Source organism: Gallinula chloropus (assembly GCF_964237585.1).
Source record: "Gallinula chloropus genome assembly, chromosome: 20".
Taxonomy (NCBI): domain Eukaryota; kingdom Metazoa; phylum Chordata; class Aves; order Gruiformes; family Rallidae; genus Gallinula; species Gallinula chloropus.
Window position 1 is genome coordinate 1,089,247 of NC_140105.1, and position 24,851 is coordinate 1,114,097.

At 60.7% G+C, this 24,851-nt stretch overlaps 2 protein-coding genes across 2 annotated transcripts in view; both read right to left on the reverse strand.

Moving 5' to 3' along the window:
- DNAH9 (dynein axonemal heavy chain 9) overlaps positions 1–8,285 on the reverse strand; it is a gene marked incomplete at its 5' end in the record, with an annotated part of 131,683 nt that extends 123,398 nt beyond the window's left edge. The window contains 8 exons of the mRNA XM_084273706.1: positions 38–154; positions 1,257–1,424; positions 2,490–2,723; positions 2,887–3,098; positions 3,616–3,746; positions 4,386–4,544; positions 5,259–5,455; positions 7,965–8,285. Coding sequence (XP_084129832.1) covers positions 38–154; positions 1,257–1,424; positions 2,490–2,723; positions 2,887–3,098; positions 3,616–3,746; positions 4,386–4,544; positions 5,259–5,455; positions 7,965–8,285 — 1,539 coding nt within the window. The remainder of the gene's footprint in view (positions 1–37; positions 155–1,256; positions 1,425–2,489; positions 2,724–2,886; positions 3,099–3,615; positions 3,747–4,385; positions 4,545–5,258; positions 5,456–7,964) is intronic.
- A 1,023-nt stretch (positions 8,286–9,308) lies between these two features.
- On the reverse strand, positions 9,309–22,868 carry ELAC2 (elaC ribonuclease Z 2; the record flags this gene model as incomplete). The annotated part of the gene is made up of 24 exons (XM_084273707.1): positions 9,309–9,963; positions 10,681–10,825; positions 11,546–11,624; positions 11,806–11,926; positions 12,029–12,128; positions 12,557–12,666; positions 12,818–12,856; positions 13,485–13,623; positions 14,022–14,118; positions 14,682–14,791; positions 15,186–15,271; positions 15,349–15,487; positions 15,689–15,787; positions 16,447–16,559; positions 17,459–17,531; positions 17,615–17,673; positions 18,323–18,381; positions 18,812–18,925; positions 19,352–19,420; positions 19,938–19,995; positions 20,560–20,624; positions 21,193–21,263; positions 21,873–21,923; positions 21,991–22,868. The coding sequence occupies 24 exons, from the start codon at positions 22,866–22,868 to the stop codon at positions 9,721–9,723; spliced, it is 3,117 nt and encodes a 1,038-aa protein (XP_084129833.1). The 3' UTR covers positions 9,309–9,720.
- Between the last annotated feature and the right edge of the window lie 1,983 nt (positions 22,869–24,851).

A 24,851-nucleotide genomic window follows, 5' to 3' on the forward strand; every position in this document is an offset into this window, starting at 1 on the left:
CCCGATTTCCCTTCGAGCGGGGACGGGACAGACAAACCTTGAGGACGTGCTCCAGGTCTGAGGCATCATCAAAAGCCTGGATGAAAACAGTGCCCAGCCTCCTGTCGATGTCTTCCACTTTCCTCTGGAAACCCAAAGCATCTTCCTCAAACTCCTGTGGGAAGGAAGAACAGGTGAGGCTGTGGGACAGCACTGAGGACCTCCCGACCCAGAGGCCTGTCCTCCTCTTGCTCACCGTGAACTGAACCCCTCCTCCAGCAACCTCAGCCCCTGCAGCAGCCCCACAGAGCCTGAGGACACTCCTGCCCTGTCCCCTGGCTGAGATCATGGCCCTCTGGGATGGGCATCCTTTGGTCCCAAGGGCTTTCCACAGCTGAACGAGCGCTGACTCCAGCCCAGAGGCATGGTGGGCTGTTTCACATCCTCTCCCTTCCACCTGGCCTGGAGATAACACAGTTGCCTAAGAAACCCACAGAAGCACCTGCTGACTTCCAAATCCACTTTCAAGCCACAAGCAGCCTGTGGTTTCAATCCTCAGCTGCTGGCAGTGGGGCAACAATAAAGGTGGGTTCACAGCACTGGCACAGGGTGCCCAGGGAGGTTCTGGAGTCTCCACCCTGAGCTTTTCCCTCCCATCTGCTCTGACCCTGCCCTGGGGCAGCTTCAGCCCATTGCCCCTTGTCCCATCTCCTGTCCCCTGGCTGAAGAGACCGTCGCCCACCTCTCTGCACCCTCCTGGCAGGGCAGGGGAGGTGGGGAGAAGGGCTCCCCTCAGCCTCCATGTCCTTCTGATGCTGAGGAGCAGAACTGGACCCAGCACTCGAGGTGCAGCCTCACCAGTGCCCAGTCCAGGGGCACAATCCCCTCTCCCCAGACCCACTGGCCACGCTGGGTCTGGCACAAGCCAGGATGCCCTTGGCCTTCCTCAGGAAAGCTGGACCCCAGGAGCAGGAGAGGGCAGGGATGTGGATGCTGGTACAGGTTGTGCACAAGGCACGGACACCCCGGCTTCCCCCTGCACAGGTCTAACGTCCTGAACCAGCAAGACATGCCAGATATGGACCTGGAGGCACTCCCAGATGTCTGCAGGAAAGGCCAGCAGGTCTCTGCTGCCCACAGTGACAGCTCAGTCTGTAGCAAAGGCAGGAAGGAGCTGGGAAGCAGCCAGCAGGGCTGCACAGGAGCCAGGGCTCCATCACCGCGGCGTCGGGACACCCGCGTGTTGCTGGAGCTCCCCCAAGCTGGTCCCCACCTACCGTGCTGCTGAGGTCCAGGCAGTTGTAGGTTCTCCCTGCAAACACCCCGTAGGCCTCCTGGAACTCCTCGTACATGTCCAGCACCTGCTGGCCCAGGGCTCTCCCTTTAACCCCGCTGAACTCCAGCTTCTCCAGCTTCACCAGGTCCAGGGCAGTTGCCAGGAGCCCCTTCAAAGGCACAGGCAGGTTAAGGTGCTGACCCCTCTTGTCCCAGCACGGAGCTGGGCAGAGGCCCTTGCTGGGCACCCTGCTGGGGAGGGGGACCCAGATCCTGCCCCCCACAGGCACCAGGGGCTGCGTAGCGCATCCCACCCCCTGGGACCTCTGCTGCCACTGGATACTCTGTGCCAGATGTCAAACTGCCCCGAAGGGGGGTTAGGGGATGTGCGTAAAGGGACCCACAAGGCCCTGGAACGTCACCCAGCAGAGCCCAGAGCCACAGTGTCAAGGCTGTGACTGAGGGGAGACCCCTGATGTTTACAGGGACCTGAGCTGCCCAAAAGCTCCTGCTCAGCACAGCTGCTGTGTGTGCAGGAGGCACTCCTGACCCCTCCCAGAGACCCCTCTGCTGGGATGGGGGCACAGGTCCTTCCCTTCCCACCCTGCACAGCCTGCAGTGCCACCTCCCAGGGAAACACCTTGCCCACCTGCTCCCTGCAGGGTAACAGCCCCTCCGGCTCCAGGAGCCCTCAGCCCTGCTGGGAGCTGGGGTCTGACATCAGATGTCCCACCTTGGCAAACTGGGACACCCCTGAGCCACTGCACCCCAGCTGGACTGAGCATTCGGATGTGAAGGGATGACCCAGCAAGGAACACGTCCCCAGGCCCCCATGGCTCAGGCTCGAGGGGAGCTCGTGTCCTCTGCAGGCAGGACCCCACTGGAGGGTGTCTCTGATGACAACTGGAGGGCTGGGAGGTTGCACTGCTTCACCTACAGCTCTACCAACCACTGCTCCCAGTAAGCCCCATCCCCTTGCCCCAAGCAGGAGCAAGGAGTCCAAGGGGGCTCCTGGGAACAGAGAACACACCTGGTGAGCTGAGCAGGACACAGGTGCTGAGCTCACAGGCACACTGAGCAGGACAGGGCAAAACAAAGCCCTGCCCTTGCACCTCACAGCAACGTCCCAGCCCTGGCATCCAGAGAAGGGGCAAGGAAGGGAAGACACCAGGAAGAATTCATGGCTACAGAGCTCTGCAGAAGGCTTGCAGGGTTTTTCAAAGCAAGAGTCTCACCTCCACCATCTCCAGTCTCCTCAGGAAGCTGTCCAGCCTTGTGAACACCACGCAGGGATGGAAGTCCCACTCCCTCACTTCCTGGCCTGGGTCATAATAGGTGTGAAGTTTCTCCCTTCGCTCCTCAAACGCCCCTTTGAAGGTGTTCAGGATGTCAAGTGCTGTTTGCACCTTGCCCAGGCTCTCTTCCATCTCCCCCTTCAGAAGATCTTCTGGAGACAGGTAAACCAGGGCCTGGAACAGCACAGTCACACGAGGGGCCCCTCGTTAACCAGTGGGTCCTCGTGCTGGACCCCACCTGCACGTTAAACATGAGGAGACATCCCTGTGCTGGGGAGGGACAGGGGAAAGGGGGAGAGAGGGGGCTTGCACTGAAGGACCTGCCCTGGCCACACACCTGCTGAATGAGGAGGTTGCAGATCTCCTGGAGCAGCACGACGATCCGCACGGGCACGTTGTAGTGCTTGGAGGTGACCCAGATCAAACAGACCACGTGCAGCAGGGGCACCAGGAGGGGCTTCACCTCACCGAAATCCACCCTCTCCATGGTCTCCAAATGGTGCTGGAGGGGGGTGAGGTGCAGCTGGATGTCCTGAGCCTCCACCAAAGCTGGGTTAGGAATGGAAGGTGTGGTGAGACCCACCGAGCTCGGTGTGTGGGGGGACAAGCTGGATGCTCCCCTCAGCAGACACAAGGTGCCTGGGAAAACAAGCAGTCCTGACCAGCACCCAGCACACCCACCCCCTGCGTGCCAAAGGCTGCTCATCCTCCAGCAGCACCCACCTACAGGGCTCCCAGATGTGTCCTGTTATCCCAAAGCTCCCTTCCTGCAGGCTGGGGCCACAGAAGATGGGGGAGGTTGGGGTGAGTCCCACTGGGTTACAGCAGAATTCATTCCCAAACCCACCCCCTCTGAGCCTGGCTCCACAGACCAGTGAGCAAGCCTGGAAACAATCAGATCAGGCACAAGCACCCCCAGTTTCACTCCATGGACCAGAGACAGGACCAGCAACGTGGCTGCAGCTCCCACAGTCGCTCACAGCAAACTCCAAACCAGCAGCACCACGCTCAGAACAAAGGCCAGAAGCCATCCCAGAGACATGGTGCAGGTGCCCCAGCATCTTACCTGCCTCAACATCTGCCAGCATGACTCTGAAGGCTGGGATGTAGCTGCTCTGAACTCTTTCCAGCACCTCTATCATGTTCCTGACCTTCCTCGTTCTCAGCTGATTATAAATGCACTCCAGGTCCTCACACCTACAGCAAGCAAGACATGTTACAGGTCTGTGTAGGGGAGGGTCAGCTGACCACACACCCCATCCATCCATCCATCCATCCATCCATCCTCCTTGGGGCTGGTTCAGGACTTCCTCCAGCTCCACAGAGCCCATGTCCCAGCAGTGAGGGTAAACAGGAGGAAGCTCCTACACGAGGCATGGACTGAGTCAGCCCGTACCAGCACAGCACAGAGGTTTTCAGGGGGCAGGAGGAAACCCCACTCCCTGGGCTCCAGAGCATCTAAACCCCCTGGACACCAAGAGAGGAGCAGCAGCCAGCCAAGCTGCACCAGTTGCAGAAGGCCCTGCAGAAGGTGTGCACCAGCTCTGTGCCTGGCTCCCAGCAAACAGAGATGGAAGGAGCATCTCCAAACACATTCCCCTGGGGTGTAGCCCCTGGGCTGGGGTGATGCCAAACCACAGCCAGCTGCCCAGTGACCTCCCAGTTTGCAGAACACGATCATTTTACGTGCAGAGGCATTCCTCCTTAGCTCAAGTCTGAGCCTGAGGCAGCCTGCTCTCCTCAACTCCTAGAAGCTCCATCATGCCACCAGCCCCATCCCTCCACCCAAAACCAGTGGAAGAGACCACCGTGCCCTGGCCAGGCTGCCCACAGTACCTGTTCTTCCAGAACTCCAGTTCCACCTTTGGGCTGGGGTTGCTGCCTTGCAGGAGAGGCTCTGAGGACTCTTTCTTCAGCGCTGCCTGGATCTGGTAGCTCCAGTCTATGATGGCAGACTCAGTGGCATGTACAAGAGACCTGTCTATCCGCTCCAGGCTGCAGAAGACAAACCAAGGTTACCTGCTTTCCACCTGCTGACGGGTGCTGCTCAGTTGGATCTGCTTCAGACGACACCGTGGGCAGCCAGAAGCCACAGCTCACAGACCAGCTTTGTGCTTCCAAACAACAAAATGACCCAAACCCTCAAGATTTTGCCTTTATTTTAACAGAGGGATGAGCCCCTGGAGGAGATGGCTCAGGCTCTGCAGCAGTGTGGGTACCACCACACTGTTCATAAGACAAATGGTGGGAACGAGGAGCCAGTGGCCACTTCTGGGCAGAGCTGCCACCTCAGATCCATTTGGGTTCAGGGCCTGACCTGGAGAGCCAAACCTCCAGCAAGATCCTCTCTCCCAGCACTGTTCCCCCTGAAGCTCTTGGTCTCCCCACAATCATTAACTGCCCAGGGGAGCTGTGTTGTCACCCTCCCTGGAGGGGTTGAAGACACGCAGATGTGGTGCCCAGGAACAGGGTTAATGGTTGGACCTGGCAGGGGTGGTGCAATGGTTGGACTCAGGGATCTCAAGGACCTTTTCCACCCAAATGATTTAGTGATAGCCAGAAAATCAGGGGGAGGGGGATGGTTGTCCTGGGGATTGTCCTTGGAGGGCCATGAGTGAAGAGTCACCGGCCCTGGGGGAAGGTGCCCAGAAGACACATCAGATACACGAGCTGGAGCAAAGCCAGTGGAGAACACGGGGTGGAACTCACAGTGTCTCATTCTCCACGTCAAGGTCCTCGACCCCCTCGGAGCCCGCTGGGAGGGGCAGCAGGGTCTTGCCCTTTACTTGGCCAACCACCCTGAGGACGGTGCTCTGCAGGCTGCGGGCGTGGCGGGAAACGTCCTGGGACACGGCCTGCGGCCAGCCCTGATGGTTCTGCTGGTTCGTCAGGATGGGCACCACCACCTACAGCAGAAGTCAGGGGCAGGTGACGGAGGAAAAGGGGCTGCAGGAGACACACAGGCCACCAGGCCCTGAGGTCCCTGCCCAGCTGAGCCTGGAGACCCAAAGCCCTGCTGGCCCAAGCTGCTCCCTGCCTGTGTGAAACACGGCCAAGAGGCCTCTCCACAAGCCCATCTGTACCCGAGCACACCCCCTCCCCTGAACCCAAGCAGCTGAGAAGGGTGGAACCAGCAGGTAACACCAGCAGCCCCATCCTCAGGCACTCCCAGCCTCTCGAACCCGCAGCTGGGATGAGCTCCTGGTCCCCTCACCCTCACAGCCCCTCCTGCTGCTTGCCCCCCGTTTCAGTGCCACAGGCAGGGGCTCTGGGAAGCCTTTCAAGCCCAGGAGGGCTGGGCTGAAGCCCAAGCTGTTCCTTGACAGCAACAGCCAGCGCACTGAAAGGGGAGCTCTCCTGGGATCTACTGGTGAGGGTCCCCTGGACGCCCGTCCCCCCTGCACTGCACGACTGAGCACAGCCAAATCCCCCAGGGTCTGTGCTGACCCAGCACCGTGGGGTCCCAGCACTGGTCTGGGCTGGAGCCCAGCCTTGTTTGAGCCCTGACAGCAGCAGTGCCTGTGACCTACAGTGGGTTGGCACCGCTCAGGGATCAGGCACTGGAACCACCTGACCGAGCTGGGCTGCCCCTGGAGACAATCAACAGCCCGTGGTGTTACCAGGCACCGGGAGGCTGCTGAGAGCTCCTTTTCCCAGGGCTGATGAGAAGGGAGCTGCCTGGATACTGTTTAACAACAGCTACAACTGGGCATGAAACTGAGGTGGATTAAAGCAGCCCAGCACCACACTGAGCTGTCCTTGGATGCTGGAGACTCTGTAACCACAACCTGCCCACCCAAGAAGAGCAGCATCAGCAGCCTGGGGGCTCAGGGAGCCGTGGGAAGGGGGAGCACAGCCCCAGGAAACGCAGGGACGTGCTGCTGAGTTCACCTTCAACACATTTAGCTACGCTACAAGCAAGACTCTTCTCTGTTCCTTAAACCCTGAGGACTCCCAGCACCAGCTGCTCGTTTCCTTCCTGACTGTTCAAACACTGACCCGGCTCCGGGGGGGAGGTGTGTTCCCTCCAGCTGCTGCAGGAGCCTGGGTGTGAGGAGCAGACAAGGGCAGCCCAGCTGTGACCCGCAGCTCGCTCACCTGCATCTGCCCTGGATGAAGACACAGGTTTGGTGTGTCTGTTCCCTACACCCCAAATAACCCACAGAGAGCCTGACACAGACACACACCTGCTTTCACTCCACAACCTCCCCCGGGACTGGGTCAGAGACCCCCGGTAAAGGAGTGTGACAGGCAGCACACGCTCCCAGCCTCAGGAGATTCCAGACCCTTTTCACCTCCACGGACCCAGCCTGCCCTCCCCACCCAGCACCAACCCTCTTTTCCTCAGAGTGAAGTTTGGGAGGAAAGTGGGACCAAACACAGGCACAATCCCCCCCCCTCAGAGCATCTGCCTGCGGGGAGAGAGACGCCTGTGAACAGGCGGTGGGGATGCAGAGTCCCAGCTGCTGAAGGCAGCCAGAAACCAGGACCTGCTCAAACGTTCCTGCCCCAAAAGCTCCCTGCAGCAGATGGTGTTTCCAGCACCCATCATGTGCTCCCTGCCACGGCTTGTAAACGGGGCCATGACACCCAAGCCACCGGTTGTGAGGGCTCAGCCAACAGCTCGGAACAAGAGCAGCCTGGGGCCGTTTCACCTTACCCCACCACACCAGGTAACCCAGGCTGGCAGCCCGGCTCTGTTACACCTTATCCCACCACAGCAGGTAACCCAGGCTGGCAGCCCGGCTCTGTTACACGTTATCCCACCACACCAAGGTCTGGCAGCCCACTTATGGGGATCCAATCTGCTGGTCACCAGTGGAGCTTCCCGGATCCAGCGTCTCCTCTGCCTCCCCACGGCAGCCTCAGCTCTGAGGCTTCTCCAGGCCGGCAGGAACAGAGACAGGGCTGCCTGGCCCGGGCCACTCACACGGCAAACCCAGAGCCCTGGAGCCCCTCTGGGAACACATCACCCACCGGGCTCGGGAGGGCCGGCGGCTCCCTCTGACCCCGGGAAACACGGCGCTGGCGCTGGGGCGCTGGGGCGGGTGGCTTGGGGCGGCTGGGGAGTCTCCAGCCCGGGAGAAACTCCGAGCACCTGACACGGCGCTGGGCACCCGGCCCTGGGTGCTCTGCCGGAGCAGGGAGGCGGCCAGGAGACCCCCAGGACCCTCCCGGACTGACCGCGCCGTAGGGCCGCACCGTGGGCCGGTCCCCCGCGGCGGCTCCGCGCCGGCCGGGCCGGGGCTGGGGGGGCTGGGGGGCTCCACACACCGCCCGGGGCCGCGAGGTGCTGCCGAGGGCAGCGCTGCGGGTGCCAGCTCGGGGCGGGGAGGGGGCTGCGGGCTGGGGGGGGCGGGGGGGCGGCGTGTCCCCCAGCGCCACGGGCTCCGAGCGGGGCTGCCCGGGCCTTACCTCCTCCACGAGGGCGGCGAAGTGCCGCAGGGCGTCGGCGGGCAGGTCCCCGCACAGCAGCTGCCCGGGGCCGGCGCCGGGCGGCCGCAGGAAGAAGAGCGCCTTGGGGCGGGCGGCGGCGGGGGGCGGCGGCGGCCCCAGCACCAGCTCCCCCGCCGGGCCGCGCCAGGCCAGCAGCGCCGGCCCCGCCGCGCCCCGCAGGAAGGCCCCGAGCGCCGGCCCCGCCGCCCCGCCGCCCGCCCAGCGCTCGGCCGGCACCCCCAGCCCCCGCGCCGCGCACCGCACCAGCCGCCCGGCCCCAGGCTCCGCCGCCGGCTCCATGGCGTCGAGCTCAGCGGCTGTTTGCGGGGAGCAGCCGCCGTTGCCCGGGGGATGAGGCCGGGGCAGGCACCGGACTCCGAAGAGCCGCCCCCCGGGCACGGCCGGGCGGCCCAGGGCGGGTCCCAGCGCCGGGCGGGCGATGCCCCCGCCCCCGCCCGGGGCAGCTCCCCGCGCCCCCGGCTCCTCTCACGCTCCCATCAACCCCCCGCGGGGTCCTCCTCGGGCACCCCCCTCCCTCCTCCACAGGGACCTTCCCGGCCCCGCCGCTGCGGGGGGCAGCGCCCGGTCACCTCTGAGGAGCAGCAGTTCTGAGGAGCAGCCAGCACACGATGCACCACAGCCAGCACCTCTCCTCTCCTGCCACGTTAAACTGAAGTCTGGGATCTTTTCACAGACACTGGGATCATTTGCTGAGCAGCACCTGGGGCCCAGCCCCGTCAAGATCCACCTGAAAATGAAACTCAGCATGAAACAGCCCAAAGCTCTCCCTCCTGCCCGTAGCCACAGCCCTGCCCCACAGCTCTGCCAGCTGTCCTGGGCCCTGCACCCAGGCCTGGGCCCTGCTCAAGGAGGAACGCTCAGTTCTCTGCTCTACAGCCCTCCAGAAGCCACCCCAGCTGACAGCAGCTTGGACAGGCAGCAGCACAGCTCGCTGTAGGACAGCAGAGCTATGTGAAACACAGCCACAGCCACAACAGGTCCCCACACACACAGCCACAACAGGTCCCCACACACACAGCCACAACAGGTCCCCACACACACAGCCACAACAGGTCCCCACACACACAGCCACAACAGGTTCCCGGCTCCAGCATCAGGTCTTGGTCTCCACAGCAGCAGCCAGCAGAGGTCCCACTCGAGCGATTCGGGTACCTGTTTCCCCTCCCTGAGCCAGCTCAGCCCAACACAGGATCCCCCACAACCCAAACGGTTTATTTGGGTTCTAAATAAAGGTCCCAGAAAATGGATCCGCTGAGAAAACCAAACTAAAATGGGCACAGAGCAGCATTCACAGCCCTAAAATCGCCTAGAAATGAATCAGGTCCCGGTTTATTGTAGAATTTCCTCCTGGGAGCTGGGTTCTGACACCAGTTCCATCCCTCGCAGCCAGAGACCTGCCCACCTCACTCGGGTGACCCCCCAGCCCCCCCAGGGCCCCTCAGCCCTGAGCTCCTGCAGAAGCCACAGTTGCTGCTGTTACACTTCAGCATCAAACCAACACCTAACACAGTTCAGAAGAGCTGCTGGCTGAGAGAGAGAATGCCAGAGGAGCAGTGAGGGGCAGAGCAGCCACGGTGTGGGCTGTGACAGTGTGTTCAGCAGCTTCAGCCCAGGGAGAGCCTCTGGTGACCAAGCCAGGCCAGACACTGCGGCCCGAGGCCCGCAGACAGCAGGGCACCTGGCACAGGACAGAGCCTTCTCCGCTGTGCTTCAGTCAATTGACTGTTTTCAGCTTTTTGTTGGGCAGCTCCTGATGGTTCTTGGCCTGTTTCCGCTTCTGGTGTGGGGTCTCCTTGTTCTCCCCCCCTGCCAGCCTGTCCAAGGCTATCACAGTCTCCTTCAGCAGCCGCAGCTCCCGCTTCTCCTTCCGCTCCTCCATCTCTACGATGTCATCTGCAAACAAAGCCTTCAGGGCAGGGATCAGCTTGGGGATGGTCAGAAAGTCACCCAGGCGGACCTGAAACACAAGGAGCATGGGAGCACCAGCGTGAGAAGTGCTGGGACAGCAAGGCCCTGCCTCAGGCGCTGCGGAGCACCAAGAGCCCTGACCTCCTGAAGAGAGGCTGGGGGAGCTAGGCAGGTTCAGCCTGGAGAGGAGAAGGCTGTGGGGGGACCTCACTGCAGCCTCCCAGTCCCTGAAGGGAGCAGAGGAACAGGAAGGGAATGGGCTTGTTAAAGGGCAGAGACTGGCAGGACAAGGGGGATGGAGTGAAGCTGGAGGAGGGAAGGGGGAGATGAGATATTAGGGGGAAGTTCTTTACAGAGAGAGTGGTGAGGGGCTGGAAGGGGCTGCCCAGAGAGGGGTGGGTGCCCCGTCCCTGGGGGTGTTCAAGGCCAGGTTGGCTGGGGCCCTGGGCAACCTTGTGTAGCTCCAGGCCTGGAGGTTGGTGTCCCTGCCTGTGGCAGGGGGTTGGAGCTCTGGGACCCTTGGGGTCCCTTCCAGCCCAGCCCAGTCTGGGATTCTATGATGACCCAGCAGCACCCATCTCACTATGCCACCCCTTCTCCCCCACACTGGTGATGCCCACAGCCAGCAGCTAACGGAGCCATTGCAGAGCCCCTCTGAAGGGTGGTGTATCCACAGAACGCTGCAAGCAGAGAAGTGAAATTCAGGAGCAGCCATCCCAAAGAAACACTACAACCTTTCCCGGGGGGCTGGAAGCTCCCAACTCACCCTCATGTGATCAAAGGCGATCCCGACCTTCTCGCTGAAGGCCTGGCTGAAGAGCGGGATCTTGGCGTAGCGCTGGCTGAAGTGGTTGAGCATGATGAACTCCGCGTTCATCCTCATGCCCGTCTGGATGGCCTGGGAGGTCGTGCTGCAGAAGGAGCCCTGGTCACTCAGGGGCTGGAGAGCAGTGTCCCTCCAAGGGGCAGGACAGGCTGCTTCACATCACGCCCACAGCCCGTGAGATGCCACATACTGGGCACGAGGGGAACCTGCTCTCTGCAGGCACCCCCAGGCACCACGGGCTCTGGCACCCTGCACCCATGGCAAGGCTGACCTCCAAATGACCCTCAGCCCAGGAAAGCAGCTCCAATTCCCTGGAGCTTTACAGCTAAGAGCTCCAGAAACTGGGGGCACAGGCTTGGATACTGGTCCCAGGGGTGCCAGCGAGTCCAGCTCTCTGAGAAGCTGTTCTCAGGGCTCCCCACTCTCTCTGGGGGCAGTACCCAACATCACTGCCTGCAGCCTGAGCTAGGGGAGGGGTTGGGGGGCTGGGGGTGACGACTCTTCTACCTCCTGAACTTTGTCCTGGAATGCAATCAAGCAGAGAACCTTTCCTTTGGGCTACTCTATTTGAAGAATTGCTACTGCCCACTCTGAAAGCTTTCCCCACCTCTCTCTGGGGGCACTCAGAAGGGCTGAGAGTCACAGAGCTGCTGGGATGAACTCCACACCATTTTTAGTGCTGAAGAGCTTGACACACACCAGGATCATCCACAGGACTTGGGTCTTGCAGCAGCAGCTCTAAAGACAGAGCCAAGCTGCACATCTCCACCCTCCTAACAGTGACAGACAGCAGAACACACCCCACCTGTGTGTCTTCTCTATTGCTTCCTTCTCCAACCCATCTTCCAGCGTCGCTTCATGGATCAGCAGAGTGGCATTTTTCCCTGTGTAAACAAACACCCATCTCTCAGCTGATTACAGCCCAGTTCAGGCACTTTGTGAACTCTCATCTCCCCCCTTAGCTGCAACCACAGGGCCAAGGGTTTGGGGGTGCCTGCTTCAGACACCAACAGTTTCAAACCTCTCTCTAAGAGGCTGCTCAGGCAGAGGGTCTGTGTCACCTACCCATTTTTACTAAGGCTGAGCAGGGCATCGTGTCACCAGAGTACACTATTTTCCACCCAGACTTGTGGATCATGGAACAGGCAAAAGCATTTTTACAGTGCTGGACTTCACAAGTCTGAAACTGAACAAGGACACCAGTGTTGGACCTCCAAGGCCATCAGTGTTAGAGCTCAGGTCCCCTCCTGCCCCTGTAACAACCACCCCCACCAGCTGGTGAGCTTACCTCAGCCAAGTCGTAGCTCTCCAGCAGAGAGCTCACAGACCATTTGGCTTTGGGTTTGATGTTCTCACAGCCTGCCACAAGGGACTGGGAAGCAATCATTCTGTGAGGGAGGGGAGAAGAGAGAACTAAGGGCAGGAACAAAGTAAAACCTGATCTTAACTTTTAAGCATCCTGTTTCTCCTCAGTTCAGCCTCTTACAGCCACGGCCTTTTTGCACACCCACCTGCTTTCCCCCCTGCTTTCACCACCCAGCACCCCAGGAACTCATCCAGCCTCTTCCCCACTCTCAAATGCTCCCTGAGAATCTTTTTCCACTTGCCCACTCATTCCCTGCACAGAAGCCTTCATGAAGCACCACAACTGAGCAACAAACCCCATCCTCCCCTCTGCAAACTGCACACCTTAATTCTGCAGGGTGGAAGGAGTCAGAGCCACCTTAACAAAGGGGTGGAGGGAATGGGTGACAGGGGTTTGCCTGGAATAAGGACTCAGGAAAGACCTTTCTCCATGTGTTACACTGACACTCACTTGATGTCCCCCAGAATCTCTTCACAGTGGTTGTGGTACTCGTTTAGCCAAGGCATGATCTGTTCAGGTGCGATCAGGAACAGAGGGCTGAAAGCCTGACCAAGGGCTGCCTGGGAAAGCAAAGGGGGTGGAGGGTGAAACCAGTACCAGGTACACACCAAACCAGAGAGGAAACACCAGGGAACTACTGCTGGTTTTCCATCACTCCCTCCCCTTGCTCCAGGGCACATTCCGGAGCAGCCAAATAAGACTCCTACTTACAAAAGCTTTCCTCCTCTCCATCAGGATGTTCAGCAAGCCCTACAAAGGGGATAAACAAGGAGTAAGCTGTGGTCAGAAACAGCTGGGGTGTAAGTGGCAACGGTGCCAGCACAGCCCAGCAAGCTGCAGCTTGGGGAAAGCCCCTGATGAGAAACAGATGGATGACTGGGGTTCTAGTAACAGCAACTGGCTGAGCTGCTGACACCACCACAGCTCATGCCTGATGCTGGTGGCCAGCAGCCCACAGCACAAGCCCCTCAGCCCTTCCCTCTGATGCTGTGCCTGCTTCCAGAAGGCTGCAGAGCAGGAAGCTTCTGCCCAGCATCTCAGTGCTGGTCTGGTCCCTGCAGACCAGCAGCAGCCTGCCCTGAGCAGGCTCATCCAGAGCAGAGCAGAGCAGAGCAGAGCAGCCGTCCCTCCTGTGACAGTGCACTGCTCAGCACTGACAGGAGCTGTGCAGGACACAGAACACTGCAGCTCTGGCTGAGCCCTGCAAATCCACAGGGATGAGAAACACAGACTCAGGAGTGCCTGGGGAATGAAGGGGGCAACTGCAGCCCTAAGAGCAGGGCAGCCTAAATCCATCCATCCCCTGCAGCTAGATCTGAGCCCCAAAGGGCAGAGCACCCCTGTAGAGAGCCCCCTCTCCTTCCAGCCCCCAACCTACCGAGTGATGGTCGGTGTGCATGTGGGACACGAACACAGCAGCCAGGCTGCACAGCACCTGGTCGATGTGCTCCCCGTAGTGCCGACACAGCTGCCCAAAGGTTCCTTCTCCACAGTCCAAGAGCAGGGAGCGGGTGGGGCTGGCAAGAGAAGGGACACAGACACTCAGCAGAGCTGTAGGAGCTCTGATCAGGGAGGGGGATCCTTGGGGTCAGGGTGCAGAGAACTCTTGGTGCCCTGCCTCTAAATGCCACTCATGTCCTGAGCTGAGCTTTAGGAAGCCTGGTGTGGCTGCACTGCTCCTGCTGATCTTGTGTCCCCTTGGGGCAGAGGGCAGAGTGAACGAGGGCATTACATGTTTGGCTTCACCAGTGGCTCTCAAGCCTTCCCCAGCTACAGAGGGACAGGTGCCTGAAACTGAGAGCCAGCAGACTCCACAGCAAGGGCACCTTCCCTGTGTCATCAATGCACTTCCCTTGGGCAGCCCCCTCCCCAGGCACCCAGCCCCTCCCCAGGCACCCAGGACACTGGGATTTACCTGGTGTTCACCAGGGTGGAACTGACATTTCGGATCTTCATGGGAATGGCAGAGCCTGTTCCCAGGAACACAATCTCAGGGTAAGGGCTGGCATTTCCTGCAGAAAACAGAGAATGAGGGTTTGCAAGTGAGAGTCACCCATGTATTGCCCTGTCAGACACCATTTAGCTCAACAGCACAGCAGCTCTGGAGCCCACGTGCCCAGGAAAGACAGAAGACACAATGAGCACCACCAAGAAAACATACAATGTGTAACTGTACAGCCACAGGCAGGCCAACAAGGACTCTGCTCCCAGCCCATGACAGAGCTGGCAGGCCAAGAAGGACCTGCAGCCTGTTCCATGGTGCCCCAGGATCATGATCCAGGCAGTGAGCAGTGCTGTGTCATGCTGTGACACCACCACACACAAGTGCTCTGCCTCTAACTGTCCCCAACAGCACCCTCAATCCCCAAACACAAGCACAAGACTGCATAATTCCAACTGAAACAAGCTGAGTTTCCACAAAGCCTGTCCTCTGCACAGCTCCAGGAGGACTCAAACACCTCCCAGAGAGCAGCAGAGCTGCATGCTCACAGCTTTGCCTGGGCTCTAGAGCAGTGGGGCCACCAGGACCTCCCTCCTCCCACGACACCGACTCAAGGGTGTTGCTGCCCCTTACCTGGGGCAGCTGGCAGGCTCTCCTTGCACTCCTTCACACGAGCCTGGAAGTCAGGAAGGTCCAAGGCTTCGCTTACAAACGCATCGTGGTCGCAGACAGTCACAGCATCTCTGAAAGAACAGGCCACTTACCAGGATGGGGCAGGGTGGGAACCAAGAGAGACAGTGCTTTTCAGAGCCAAACCAGCCTTAGACAGAGGGGCAAATGCTCCTTCCAATTCCATTTTGGGGGGGGAGATGCAGCCCAGGACATGGGTGGCTTTCTGGGCTGTCAGTGCACATCGCTGGGTCACACTGAGCTTCCCATCAGTCACCAAGTCCTTCCCCTCAGGACTCTCCATCCACCTCTGAGGAACACCACTCATCACTGGTCTCAATTTGGACATGGAGCCACTGTCCACAACTTGGAGTGTGACCACACAACCAACTCCTTATCCACCCACTGGTCCATCCATCAGCTCCATCCCAGCCCAAACCAGGACAACCCTGGGACAGGGACACCGACCTCTGCCACTCCTGCTTGGGTCTGAAGTGGTACTTCAGGAGACACTCTCCCCGCACAATGGGCACGCTACACACAGCTGCTTCTTCCTACAGGGAGGAGATGACATCAAACACAGGCTTTGCTCGGGGGTGTAAGGTACACAGGCAAACAGGGCCTGGCCTACCTTGCTCTGGTAGGTGGTAAGCAGGGGGAAGATCTCCGGGTGGATGAGGTTGAGCTGGGTTTGGATCTTGTAGCTGCGTGGGTTGTGCACTGCAGAGGAGTTCTCATTGAGCACCAAGTGCTGAGTCCCAGGGCCAAACCTGTCCGGAGAGAGGCACACACAGAGCTTCAGCCCCACTGCAGCTGAGCACACGTGTGCACCTGAGCCATGAGCCACGGTATCACTGGAGCCAGCAGAGCCCTGCTGACCCCCAGCAGCTATTCCACTCTTGGAAGAGCACATGCACCCTAAGAACATACCCCTGTGCCCAGCAGTGACCAAGCCATGAGAGGACCAGTACCTTTCCATCCACTGCTGGTAGCGGCTGTCTCGTAGCACTGACTCTGGAGTCATGTGGATAACCAAGGCCACCTGGTTCTCAGGGAGTCCTTCCTGGTACCTACAGCATGTTAAATATGAGAGGAACACCCGAGCTTCACTCCTCTGTCACCTTGGCATGCCCTCCCCTCTCCCATCTTGATCACAGCAAGGATCCCCCCCCCCATGCAGAGCACAGCACAGCAGCTCAATGCTCCACATCACCGTAGGCACAAGGCTCCAGCTCACCATTTGCTGAGACCTCCACCCTCCCCACCAGGACAGAGCCTTCCAGAAGCCTAACACTCTACTGCACAAGCTCTATGGACACAGTGCATGCTGTCTAGGCTTCCACCACACAGGGTAGCATCATTCATTCATTCATCCATCCATCCATTCATCCATCATTCATTCATCCATCCATTCATCCATTCATCATTCATTCATCCATCCATTCATCATCCATCCATCCCTCCCCTCCCTCCCTCCCTCCCTCCCTCCCTCCCTCCCTCCCTCCCTCCCAGCAAGACACCAACACGTGTTTCCTTCTCCTGAGCCCATGGGACGATGGGCTGCCAGCTACAGAGCCTTTCCCTAAGGGCTTAAAATACACCCACAGCCCCTGCCTGCATCTCTGTCTCCACAGCCAGACTGCTCAGGCATCAGCCACAGGCACAGAGCCATCCCAACCAGGAGGCCTCCTCCTCCCTGGCAGCAGCCCGGGAGCCCCAGCCCCGCTACCTGCGGAAGGTCTCGTTCTCACAGACAGCCTCCAGGAAGCCCTGGTGAGGACACTCCAGCACGATGAACACCGGCCCTGGGTCCGCAGGGGTGCAGAGCTCTTCAGGAAGGAGCTGCAGGCAGACACACCCAGACCACACTACAGCCAGGCCACACACACAGTGCCATTACGTGTGACTCAAGCGCTGCTGTGTCACCCAGCCCCAGCAGGCAGCTCCCACCAGTGCTCCCAACGCTCAGCAGACCCCAGCCAGGGCAGCTCTTGTTCCCTTTCTGCCCCCATTACATGTTTTGCTGCCTGACAACCCATCCCAAGCCCTGGACTGGGAGCAAACCACAGGGAAGGGAATGCTAGCAGCCTCTAGGTTCCCACAGTGGATTCAGATGGCAGGAAAAGCTTGGTGAGGAAAAAAAAGTCTCCACAAACTTCTTCTGACTCAAAGTCACACCAATCCTGCAGCCAAGGTGGGACCTTCACTCACAGAATGCCTGGGACATGGCCAGAGCTGGCTCTGCCTCCCACTGCAGACCAGCCCTTGAGAGCTCAGAGAGGAGCCACTGAGCTGCTTTAGGTCCAAGAGGTGCAAACAGAGCCAGGAGTGAGGGAGAGCTGGGTGGCATTCCAACCAGGCAGGGACTGGCTCCACCAGCTCATCCCACCACCAGCCAGCCACACTCCCAAGGAGCTCATGCCAGAGCGACCTTCCCAAATCACACCCCTGCACCAGCCCCAGACCAGCAGCGACAGCCAGTGACAACCTGGGGCTGGCAGAGGGACCAGGGACAACCCAAAGCAGCCACTCAAGAGCTCAGAAAGAGCAGGAGCCACACCAGCCTCTTAGCAGGGGTGAGAGGGACCAGGCAGACAACCAGCATCCAGCCCTGCCTCAAGCATGGGGGGTTAAACACACCCCAACGCCTGCTGGTGCCATGACAGGGCACAGAAGGACTGTCACCCTGCAGCCTGCAAGGGAGGATGACACAGCCACAGCAAAGAGCAGCTCCACCTCACCTCTCTGCCTTCAAAGGTGACGCTTTCTCCGTTCTTGAGAGCTGTAATTATGGGGAGAATAGCTGGGGTTCCCCTGGAAACAAGCCCACAGAAACATTTAGCTCGCAGGTGTCAGCCCGGCGTGGCCCCATCCCCAGGCTGGGATCTCACACTCACACTGGCAGGCCCATCTCCTGTGCTTTCGCTGCAAGGAATTTCCCCTTCTTTGGGTGGATCTGAAAAAAGTTAAAAACACAGATTTATCAGCCAAGGAGGAACAGGAACAAGATCCACAAACTTCCAGTTTTTCCCCGTAAGACTGAGGATTTTCAGCTCCACAGCCACTCATCCAGTTTGCCCCCAAAAAGCTTCTACCAGACTTTCTGGTTCCCCAGATCACACTGCTGCTTCTTGCTCCCTTCCTCAGCCCAACAAGCAGGACAGACTTCCTTACCACAAGGATTTATTATGAATTCATACACTCTTAGTTGGCTGCTTCTAAAAAAGCATCTCTTAATTTTCACACGTTCTCCCTCGTGCTGCAGCTACTCTGACCTTTGAAATGCAGAACCACAAAATCTCTGTCAAGCCCTGCTGGAAACTGGTATCTGTAATTAAACCCACTGAGCCTGATGAAGTGTGCTGGTGACATTAAGCAGCATTTCTTCACTGAGAGGTGGTCAGACCCGGGGTGCTGGAGGCCCCAGAGCCCCTCAGAGGAGAGGAGCTGTTTGGACAATGCTCATGACAACATGCTTGAAGCTTTGGTCAGCCCCAAGCTGGTGGGGCAGTTGGACTGGATGCTCACTGCAGGTTCCTCCCAACTGCAGAGCTCTGCTCTGGTGTGTGTTCTACACTGGGTTAGAGAGTTGTGTCCAGGCTTACTTTACAAAGGAAGGCCATCACCAGATCCCCATGCCTGCCTGCATGCTTCTGCTCATCACCTGTAAAAGAGACCAGAACTCCTCTGAGTCATCAGACTCCTCTTACAGCTCAAACCTGTCAGAGTGCTGAAGCACCAGCAGGAACAGCAACCAGCCCATTCTGAGCCCAGCAGCAAAACATCACAAGCAGCTAAGGCCAGAGAGCCCACAGTTTCAGCTCCATGGAATTACAATAAAGCCCAAGACTGAAAAATAATCCCCCCCCAACACCCACTCATAATTCAGTTAGAAATGGTGCAGCACCCACTCCAGCCTGGGGCAAACTACTCCAGGTGTACCCAAACCCCGAGCAGGAATCACGTCCGTGTCTCCTCCAGAGAGCCAACGGCCCAGAGGACAAACCCATCCCCTCACAGTGAAGTTCAAATGGCAATTCCACCTCTTTCACCTCTTCCCTTGGAGCTCTCTTTCTCCCTGCCCTGCTCCAAACCTTGCTGTGCAGCTCTTGGGGATCCAGGCCCTGCGTCCCGCTTCGGGCTCCTTCCACCTTGGGCTGATGCTCCAGGACTCTGAGGCAACATGTTTTCAGCAGCCAGTGACTTTCCTGTCCCAAATCCACCAAAACCAGACAACAGTCACTCAGGTAAGAAAAGCATAAGCAGCATTCCCTCCTCCACGTGATGTTTCCACTACACCAGAATCCAGAGCTCTTCCCACACCCCCAGTCTGACTCGTGCCCTCTTGTTTCAGGACCCATCCATCATCAGAGTCCTCTAGAGTCCCTAAAAACTGCTGAGCCCTCTCAAGTCTGTGCCTGCACTCCAAGTGTGGCAGTTGCCAGGAGGAAGGAGACTCAGCTGGCTCATTCTACACACCCAGACTGCAGGAACACCAGGGCCCTGACTCAGCACATCCCGATCCATGGCTGGAGCAGAGCGTGCAGCTGAGTGAACCTCCCCAGGAGCCACCACCCTGAGCGTGGTTACCCTCCAGGCCCCACTCCTTGCTGGCTGCAGCACCCCACACTCACCTGCAAGAGGGATCTGGCAGACTGTCATCGTCTCATCCTTGTACTCGGGCTCTGTGTGCAGCTGGACAGCTGGGGGATGAGAAACCAGCCTTAATTAGTTCATTACAAGAGGATCGTCCCCTCCAACAACCTGAATCAGGAAAATACCCTTCTAACATCCTTAATGCTCTCAACACCTTTAAACAGAACCTGCTGAATGCCCCTCTTCCCCTCCCCTGCCTGACAGCCCAGTTCAATGAGCAGCTGAAGTTCTTCCAAGCCCATCACCCCCAGGGAACAGCCCCTCCTGTCTCAGTAAGCACCTTCCCTGCCAGACCCTGGGAGCAAACGGCCTTTGCTGTGCTCCAAGGCTGAGTGTGAGCCAGGCAGACTGGCAGCACCCCCCCAAACCAGAGCTGGAAACGCTGGTTTAGCTCCAGCCAGTTCTTGGGATGGATCCAACAAGTCACCAGCCCCAAACCCACGTTCACAACTTCCTAAACCCAGCACATCCTGCCTGAAGCTGCTCCTGTTCGATGCCTCCCTGGCCACAGCCAAAGCAGAGCTGGTACAGGCTGGGGTCAGTGCCACACCCTGATGCACACACCTAGATCCATCCTCTTCAGGGGCCCAGGGAAGAGTCGAATCGCCTTCAGGTAGTTTTGCTGGAGGAGAGACAGCGAGTCAGGAGGCTGTGCCCAGGCACCAGCACCGCTCCTGGGGTGCAGGTACTGACAGCCAGCTCAAGGCCTGGCCAGACCAGCACTGGGCAGCACAGAGGGACAGGACACAGCAGTCATTCGAAAAGAGACAGGAAAATAAAGAGCCCCCCTCCCCAACCCTCCCATCAAGGGAATCTGTCAGCAGGTATCACAGGCAATCAAACAGTGCTGACAATCAGACACTTCCAGCCCAGGCACAGCACCAGGCTGACATGGATCCTGCTGAGCAGATCAGAGACCAGGCTGCTGTTCAAAGAACGTGGGGAGGGGAGAGGGGGGCAGACAGGAGAAGGAAGGACACCAGGACGTTGGCTGACAAGCCAGTTCCAAGGAGCAGAAGCACGATGCCACCTCGTGTGACTGAAGAGGTTTGGTTTTCAGAGCCAGCCCTCCCAGCAGCACCTTGGGGCTCCCACCCAGACCAGCATCTACCCCAGCAGATGATTCTGGGCTCCCCTAGCTCTGGGGTAGGCTTTAAGGCTTGAAGGGTTGGCTTCCCCTACTTACCAGCTTTGGGGGCCCCAGGAAAACACATCTCTGAAGCCCTATAGCCTTTAAGGTGAGAATCATACCTGCAACAAAGCAGAGAAGCCCTGTTGATGGATGACACAGGGCCCCTCTCAGCAGCCAGGGGCTGAACTCAGGTCTAGATTCAGTTTCATCCCAGCTTTGTGGCACTTCCAACGAGTCACTCCCACCAGCACCCAGAGCACCTGCAAACCTGGCTACTCAAACCCTGGGGCACGCTGCCCACACACAACACAAGCCTCCCCCTTTCCCAGAGCTTTACAGAACAAGACCCCGGTGATCTCAGTGCCTCCTGCTCTCCCCTGGGGACAGGCACGGGACCAGAAACCACTGCAGGTCCCTCTGGCCTCAGACTCGCCTGGCTCACCGCAGCCCCAGGCTGCCACACGCAGCCCACTGCAGGAGATCCGGGCAGACAGAGCCACGTGGGGCAGGGCAGCAGCCCCCCTCCCACTGCACACCCGGCTGCAGAGCCCCAGCCAGGCCTGGCCTCTCCTGGGGACCTCCAGACCCCCCCACTGCCCATCAGGTCCCTGCTGAAGCACCCGCAGAACCGGCGCCAGGCTGCCCCAGGCACCCGGCCGGCAGCAGCCCCCCCACACACCCCCTCACCTGGCAGCCCCCCGACGTTGGCCCAGGCCACCCGGCTGAGGAAGATGCTGTCCAGGTGGGAGATCTTCAGCCTGAGGAGGGAGATGGGGCGGGGGGGGGTGGGGTGGGGGTGTGACAGACAGTGGTCAGCGAGAAGCAGGGCAGCCCCGGGGCTGGGGAGTGGGGCGGGGGAGCAGGGCTGGGGTCTGGAGCTGAGGTGCGGGGTGGGGGTCCAGGGCTGCGGTCTGGGGCTGGGGATATGGGGCTGGAGTGCGGGGCAGGGTTCCAGCGCTGGGGAGCAGGGTGGGGATCTGGGGCTGAGGTGGGGTTCCGGGGCTGGGGAGCGGGATGGGGGTGCGGGTCTGGGGTCCAGGGCTGGGGTGCGGGGTGGGTTCTGGGGCTGGGGTCCGGGTCTGGGGTCCGGGGCTGGAGTGCGGGGCTGGGGTCCGGGTCTGGGGTCCGGGGCTGGAGTGCGGGGCTGGGGTCCGGAGCTGAGGTGCGGGGTGGGTTCCGGGGCTGGGGTGCGGGGTGGATTCCGGGGCTGGGGTGCGGGGTGGGTTGCGGGGCTGGGGTGCGGGTCTGGGGTCCCAGGGCTGAGGTGCGGGGTGGGGGTCCGGGGCTGGGGAGCGGGATGGGGGTGCGGGTCTGGGTTCCGGGGCTGTGGTGCGGGGTGGGTCCCGGGGCCCCCCGGCGCCCCTCACTTGTGCTCCTGCATGGCGCGCTGGGTGCCCTCGCCGCAGTTGAAGAGATACCTGAGGGGACAGGGAGGGGTGAGCGCAGAGCCCGGCCCGGCCCGGCCCGCGGCGGCCCCGCACCCACCGGTTGAACTCGGAGAAGACGTAGAGGGCGGAGCCCGCGTCGCGGCCGCCGGCAGCCACGACCTGCAGGAAGACGCTGTTGGGCCCGGCCAGCCCCGCGCCCGCGCCGCGCCGCCGCTCGCGCGCCCACACGTGCCGCGGGACGTCCCGGGGCCGCCGCGCCGCGCCCGAGGCCGAGGCCGAGCCCGAGAGCGAGGCCATGGCCAGCGGCCAGCCCGGCGCGCGCCGCCACCGCCGCCGCGCGAGGCCGAGGGCCCACATCCGCGTGCGCACGCCTCGCTCCCTCCCCCCCGCCCCGCCCCTCCCGCCGCCACGCACGGCACGCAGCCAATAGGCGCGCGGCGGCCTCAGCGGCCACACCCACCTCTCTGACACGTGACGAGGGAGAACCAATGAGAAGAGAGGTAGCCAAGAGGGACGCCGCCTCGCCCCTGTCGCGCTCGGGCCGGCCGCCGCGAGGCGGTCACGTGACGGGAGTCGCCCAATCGGAACCGGCCCGCTTGCCGTCACGCGAGGGGTGGCGCGCGGCGACTCCTGGCGGTTGCCTGGCAACGCCGGCCCAGGCGTCCCCGGGCCTCCACCGGCCTCGCGCGGTCCCGGGTCCGCGGCACAGCCCCGGGGCCCGGCCCGGCCCCGCGCGGCTCCTGCCGCGGCCGTTCTGCTGGGCCACGGGCCCTGGGCCGGGCGGTGGCTCCGCTTGGAGCCCCCCGAGGAGCCCGCGGGGCCGCCGGGAGCGGCTGTCAGCCCGTAGCCGCGCTCAGCGCCCGAGTCCTCTGTGCCCGTGCTGCAGGTCCCGGCCTTCGCCCTCAGAGCGCTCCCAGTCTGGCCCAGCGCAGGAGAGGCCTCTGCCCCCCAGCAGGGACACCGGGAGCATCGCATCAGCAGCCTGACAGGCTGCCCGGTAGGACACAGCACGGCTCGGGGACACCGGTGCTCCAGCACAAGGCAGACCCAGACCCCTTTGGGCCAGGCCCACCCAGAGGCAAGTCCAGGTCACATCAGCTGCTCAGGACTCCCAGACGCAGTGGTGCTTGAACACCCTGCCCACGCTGACGGCACGGGGAGGGGGATCTGCTCCATAGCTGAGGGGGGTCTGACACTGACACCTGGCCGGAGAGACCATCGCCCACCTCTCTGCACCCTCCTGGCAGGGCAGGGGAGGTGGGGAGAAGGGCTCCCCCCAGCCTCCCCTTCCCCAGGCTCAACACCCCCAGCTCCCTCAGTTCCCCTCGGGTCGGTGGGGTGCTCTGCTGTCACCGGGCGGGGCTACACCGGCTCTTGCCCCGCCCCGGGACCGGTACCCGGGCGCTGCAGCAGCCCCGGCTCGGCCCTAGATGGCACCGCGCTCCCGCAGGCGCCGCCGCCGGGCCGAGGTGCCCGGAGGCGGGACGGGGGGTGTGTGATGCCGGGGCAGCCCCGCAGCCGTCCCCCGCATCTCCTGTCCCCGTCCGGCGCTGCCCTCGTGCTGCCCCACGGCTCCGCGCTGCCTTGTGCTTCCTTGTGCCCCCCGCCCTCCCCCCCCATTGCTGCCCCCCTGCTTCTGCCCCGCTCCCCAGAGCTGCTCCGTGCCCCCTTGTCCCCTGCCCAGCGCTTGCCGCTGCTACGGGCTCAGCCCCATCCAGAGGCGCTGGGTGCTCCCCCAGCACCAGGCTCGGGTGTTCACCCCAGAATTTCACCAGCAGCTTGAGGAGTGCCTGGGGTCAGAGGGGTAGCATGAGACCCCCTTTGCTCCCAGGTGGGCTCGGTGGTGCTGGGCCTGTGTCTGGAGGGGGATGCTGGCATCCCACCTCTGCTGGGAGCCATCCCATGCACAAAGCCTCTCCCCCCATCGCTCCCTGCTGCCCAGTGAAACGTGCTGGGGAGAAGACAGGCTTCAGCAGGCAGCTGACAGTTCCCCCCCTGACACAGCTCGTCTGACTCCATCCCCCTCCTCTCTAATTTATGGCCCTGCACGGGCAGCACATCTCCCCTCACCGACGGGCAGCGCCTGCACGTGTCCTCCCCACCCAGCACATGGGGCTTTGCGGCCACTTCTCTATTTACTGTAATTTTTAGCTCAGACACAACCAGAACTCCCACCCTGTCTGGGCGTCTCAGTGCAGAAAACAAGACTAAACTATTTTGGGATGTTTTTCCCTTTTCCTCATACTTGGGTGCTTTCCCATGTGGCTCAGTCTATGGAGCCACACGGAGGGTGAACCTGTTCCGTGCACCCCCGAGAGCTGCCCCAGGACCTCTCTGCACTTTAACTCTCCTCTGACCATGGGCACCTCCCGCCCAGGGCAGCTTCCCACTCTCCTTGGTTTTCTGAGCTGGAAAATCTATCCAGTGTCAGGGGATGAGCTGAGAGTGGAACAGATGGGAAGAAGCCTCCCAGGCTCCATCCGCACCATCCTCCTTGTCACCTTGTCTGCTCACAGCTCCTCAGGGTGCCAAGAAAACCCCTGTGCTGTCCCATGGGGACATGGATTTGGCCCCGTTCACCCAGCACAGGTGAACCAGAGCCTGGAAAAGGCTCCTCTGCTCCCACTTCAGCCCTTAGTGCGTGGCACCAGCCAGGGAAAGGCACTGCAACGTGCAAACCTTCCCCCTCCCGCCTCTGTCACCACCAAGGATCCCTCCATTGAAGTTTACTTAAAGATCTAATAAAATTTCCAAACTGGAAAAATCGTGATGCAGAGGGTTTGCTTTGTTTAAAGCAAGAGAACCATAAAGATAAAGCCCTGCCCGGGCTGCTCCCCTCCCGCTGCCAGGGCGAGGGGCCACGGCACAGCCCTTCCCATCCAGCCCCACTGCGGATGGAGGAAGAGCTTGTTTTCCTAAGGAGAAGTTTGGAGATGAAAAGAGGGGGGGGGGGAAGAA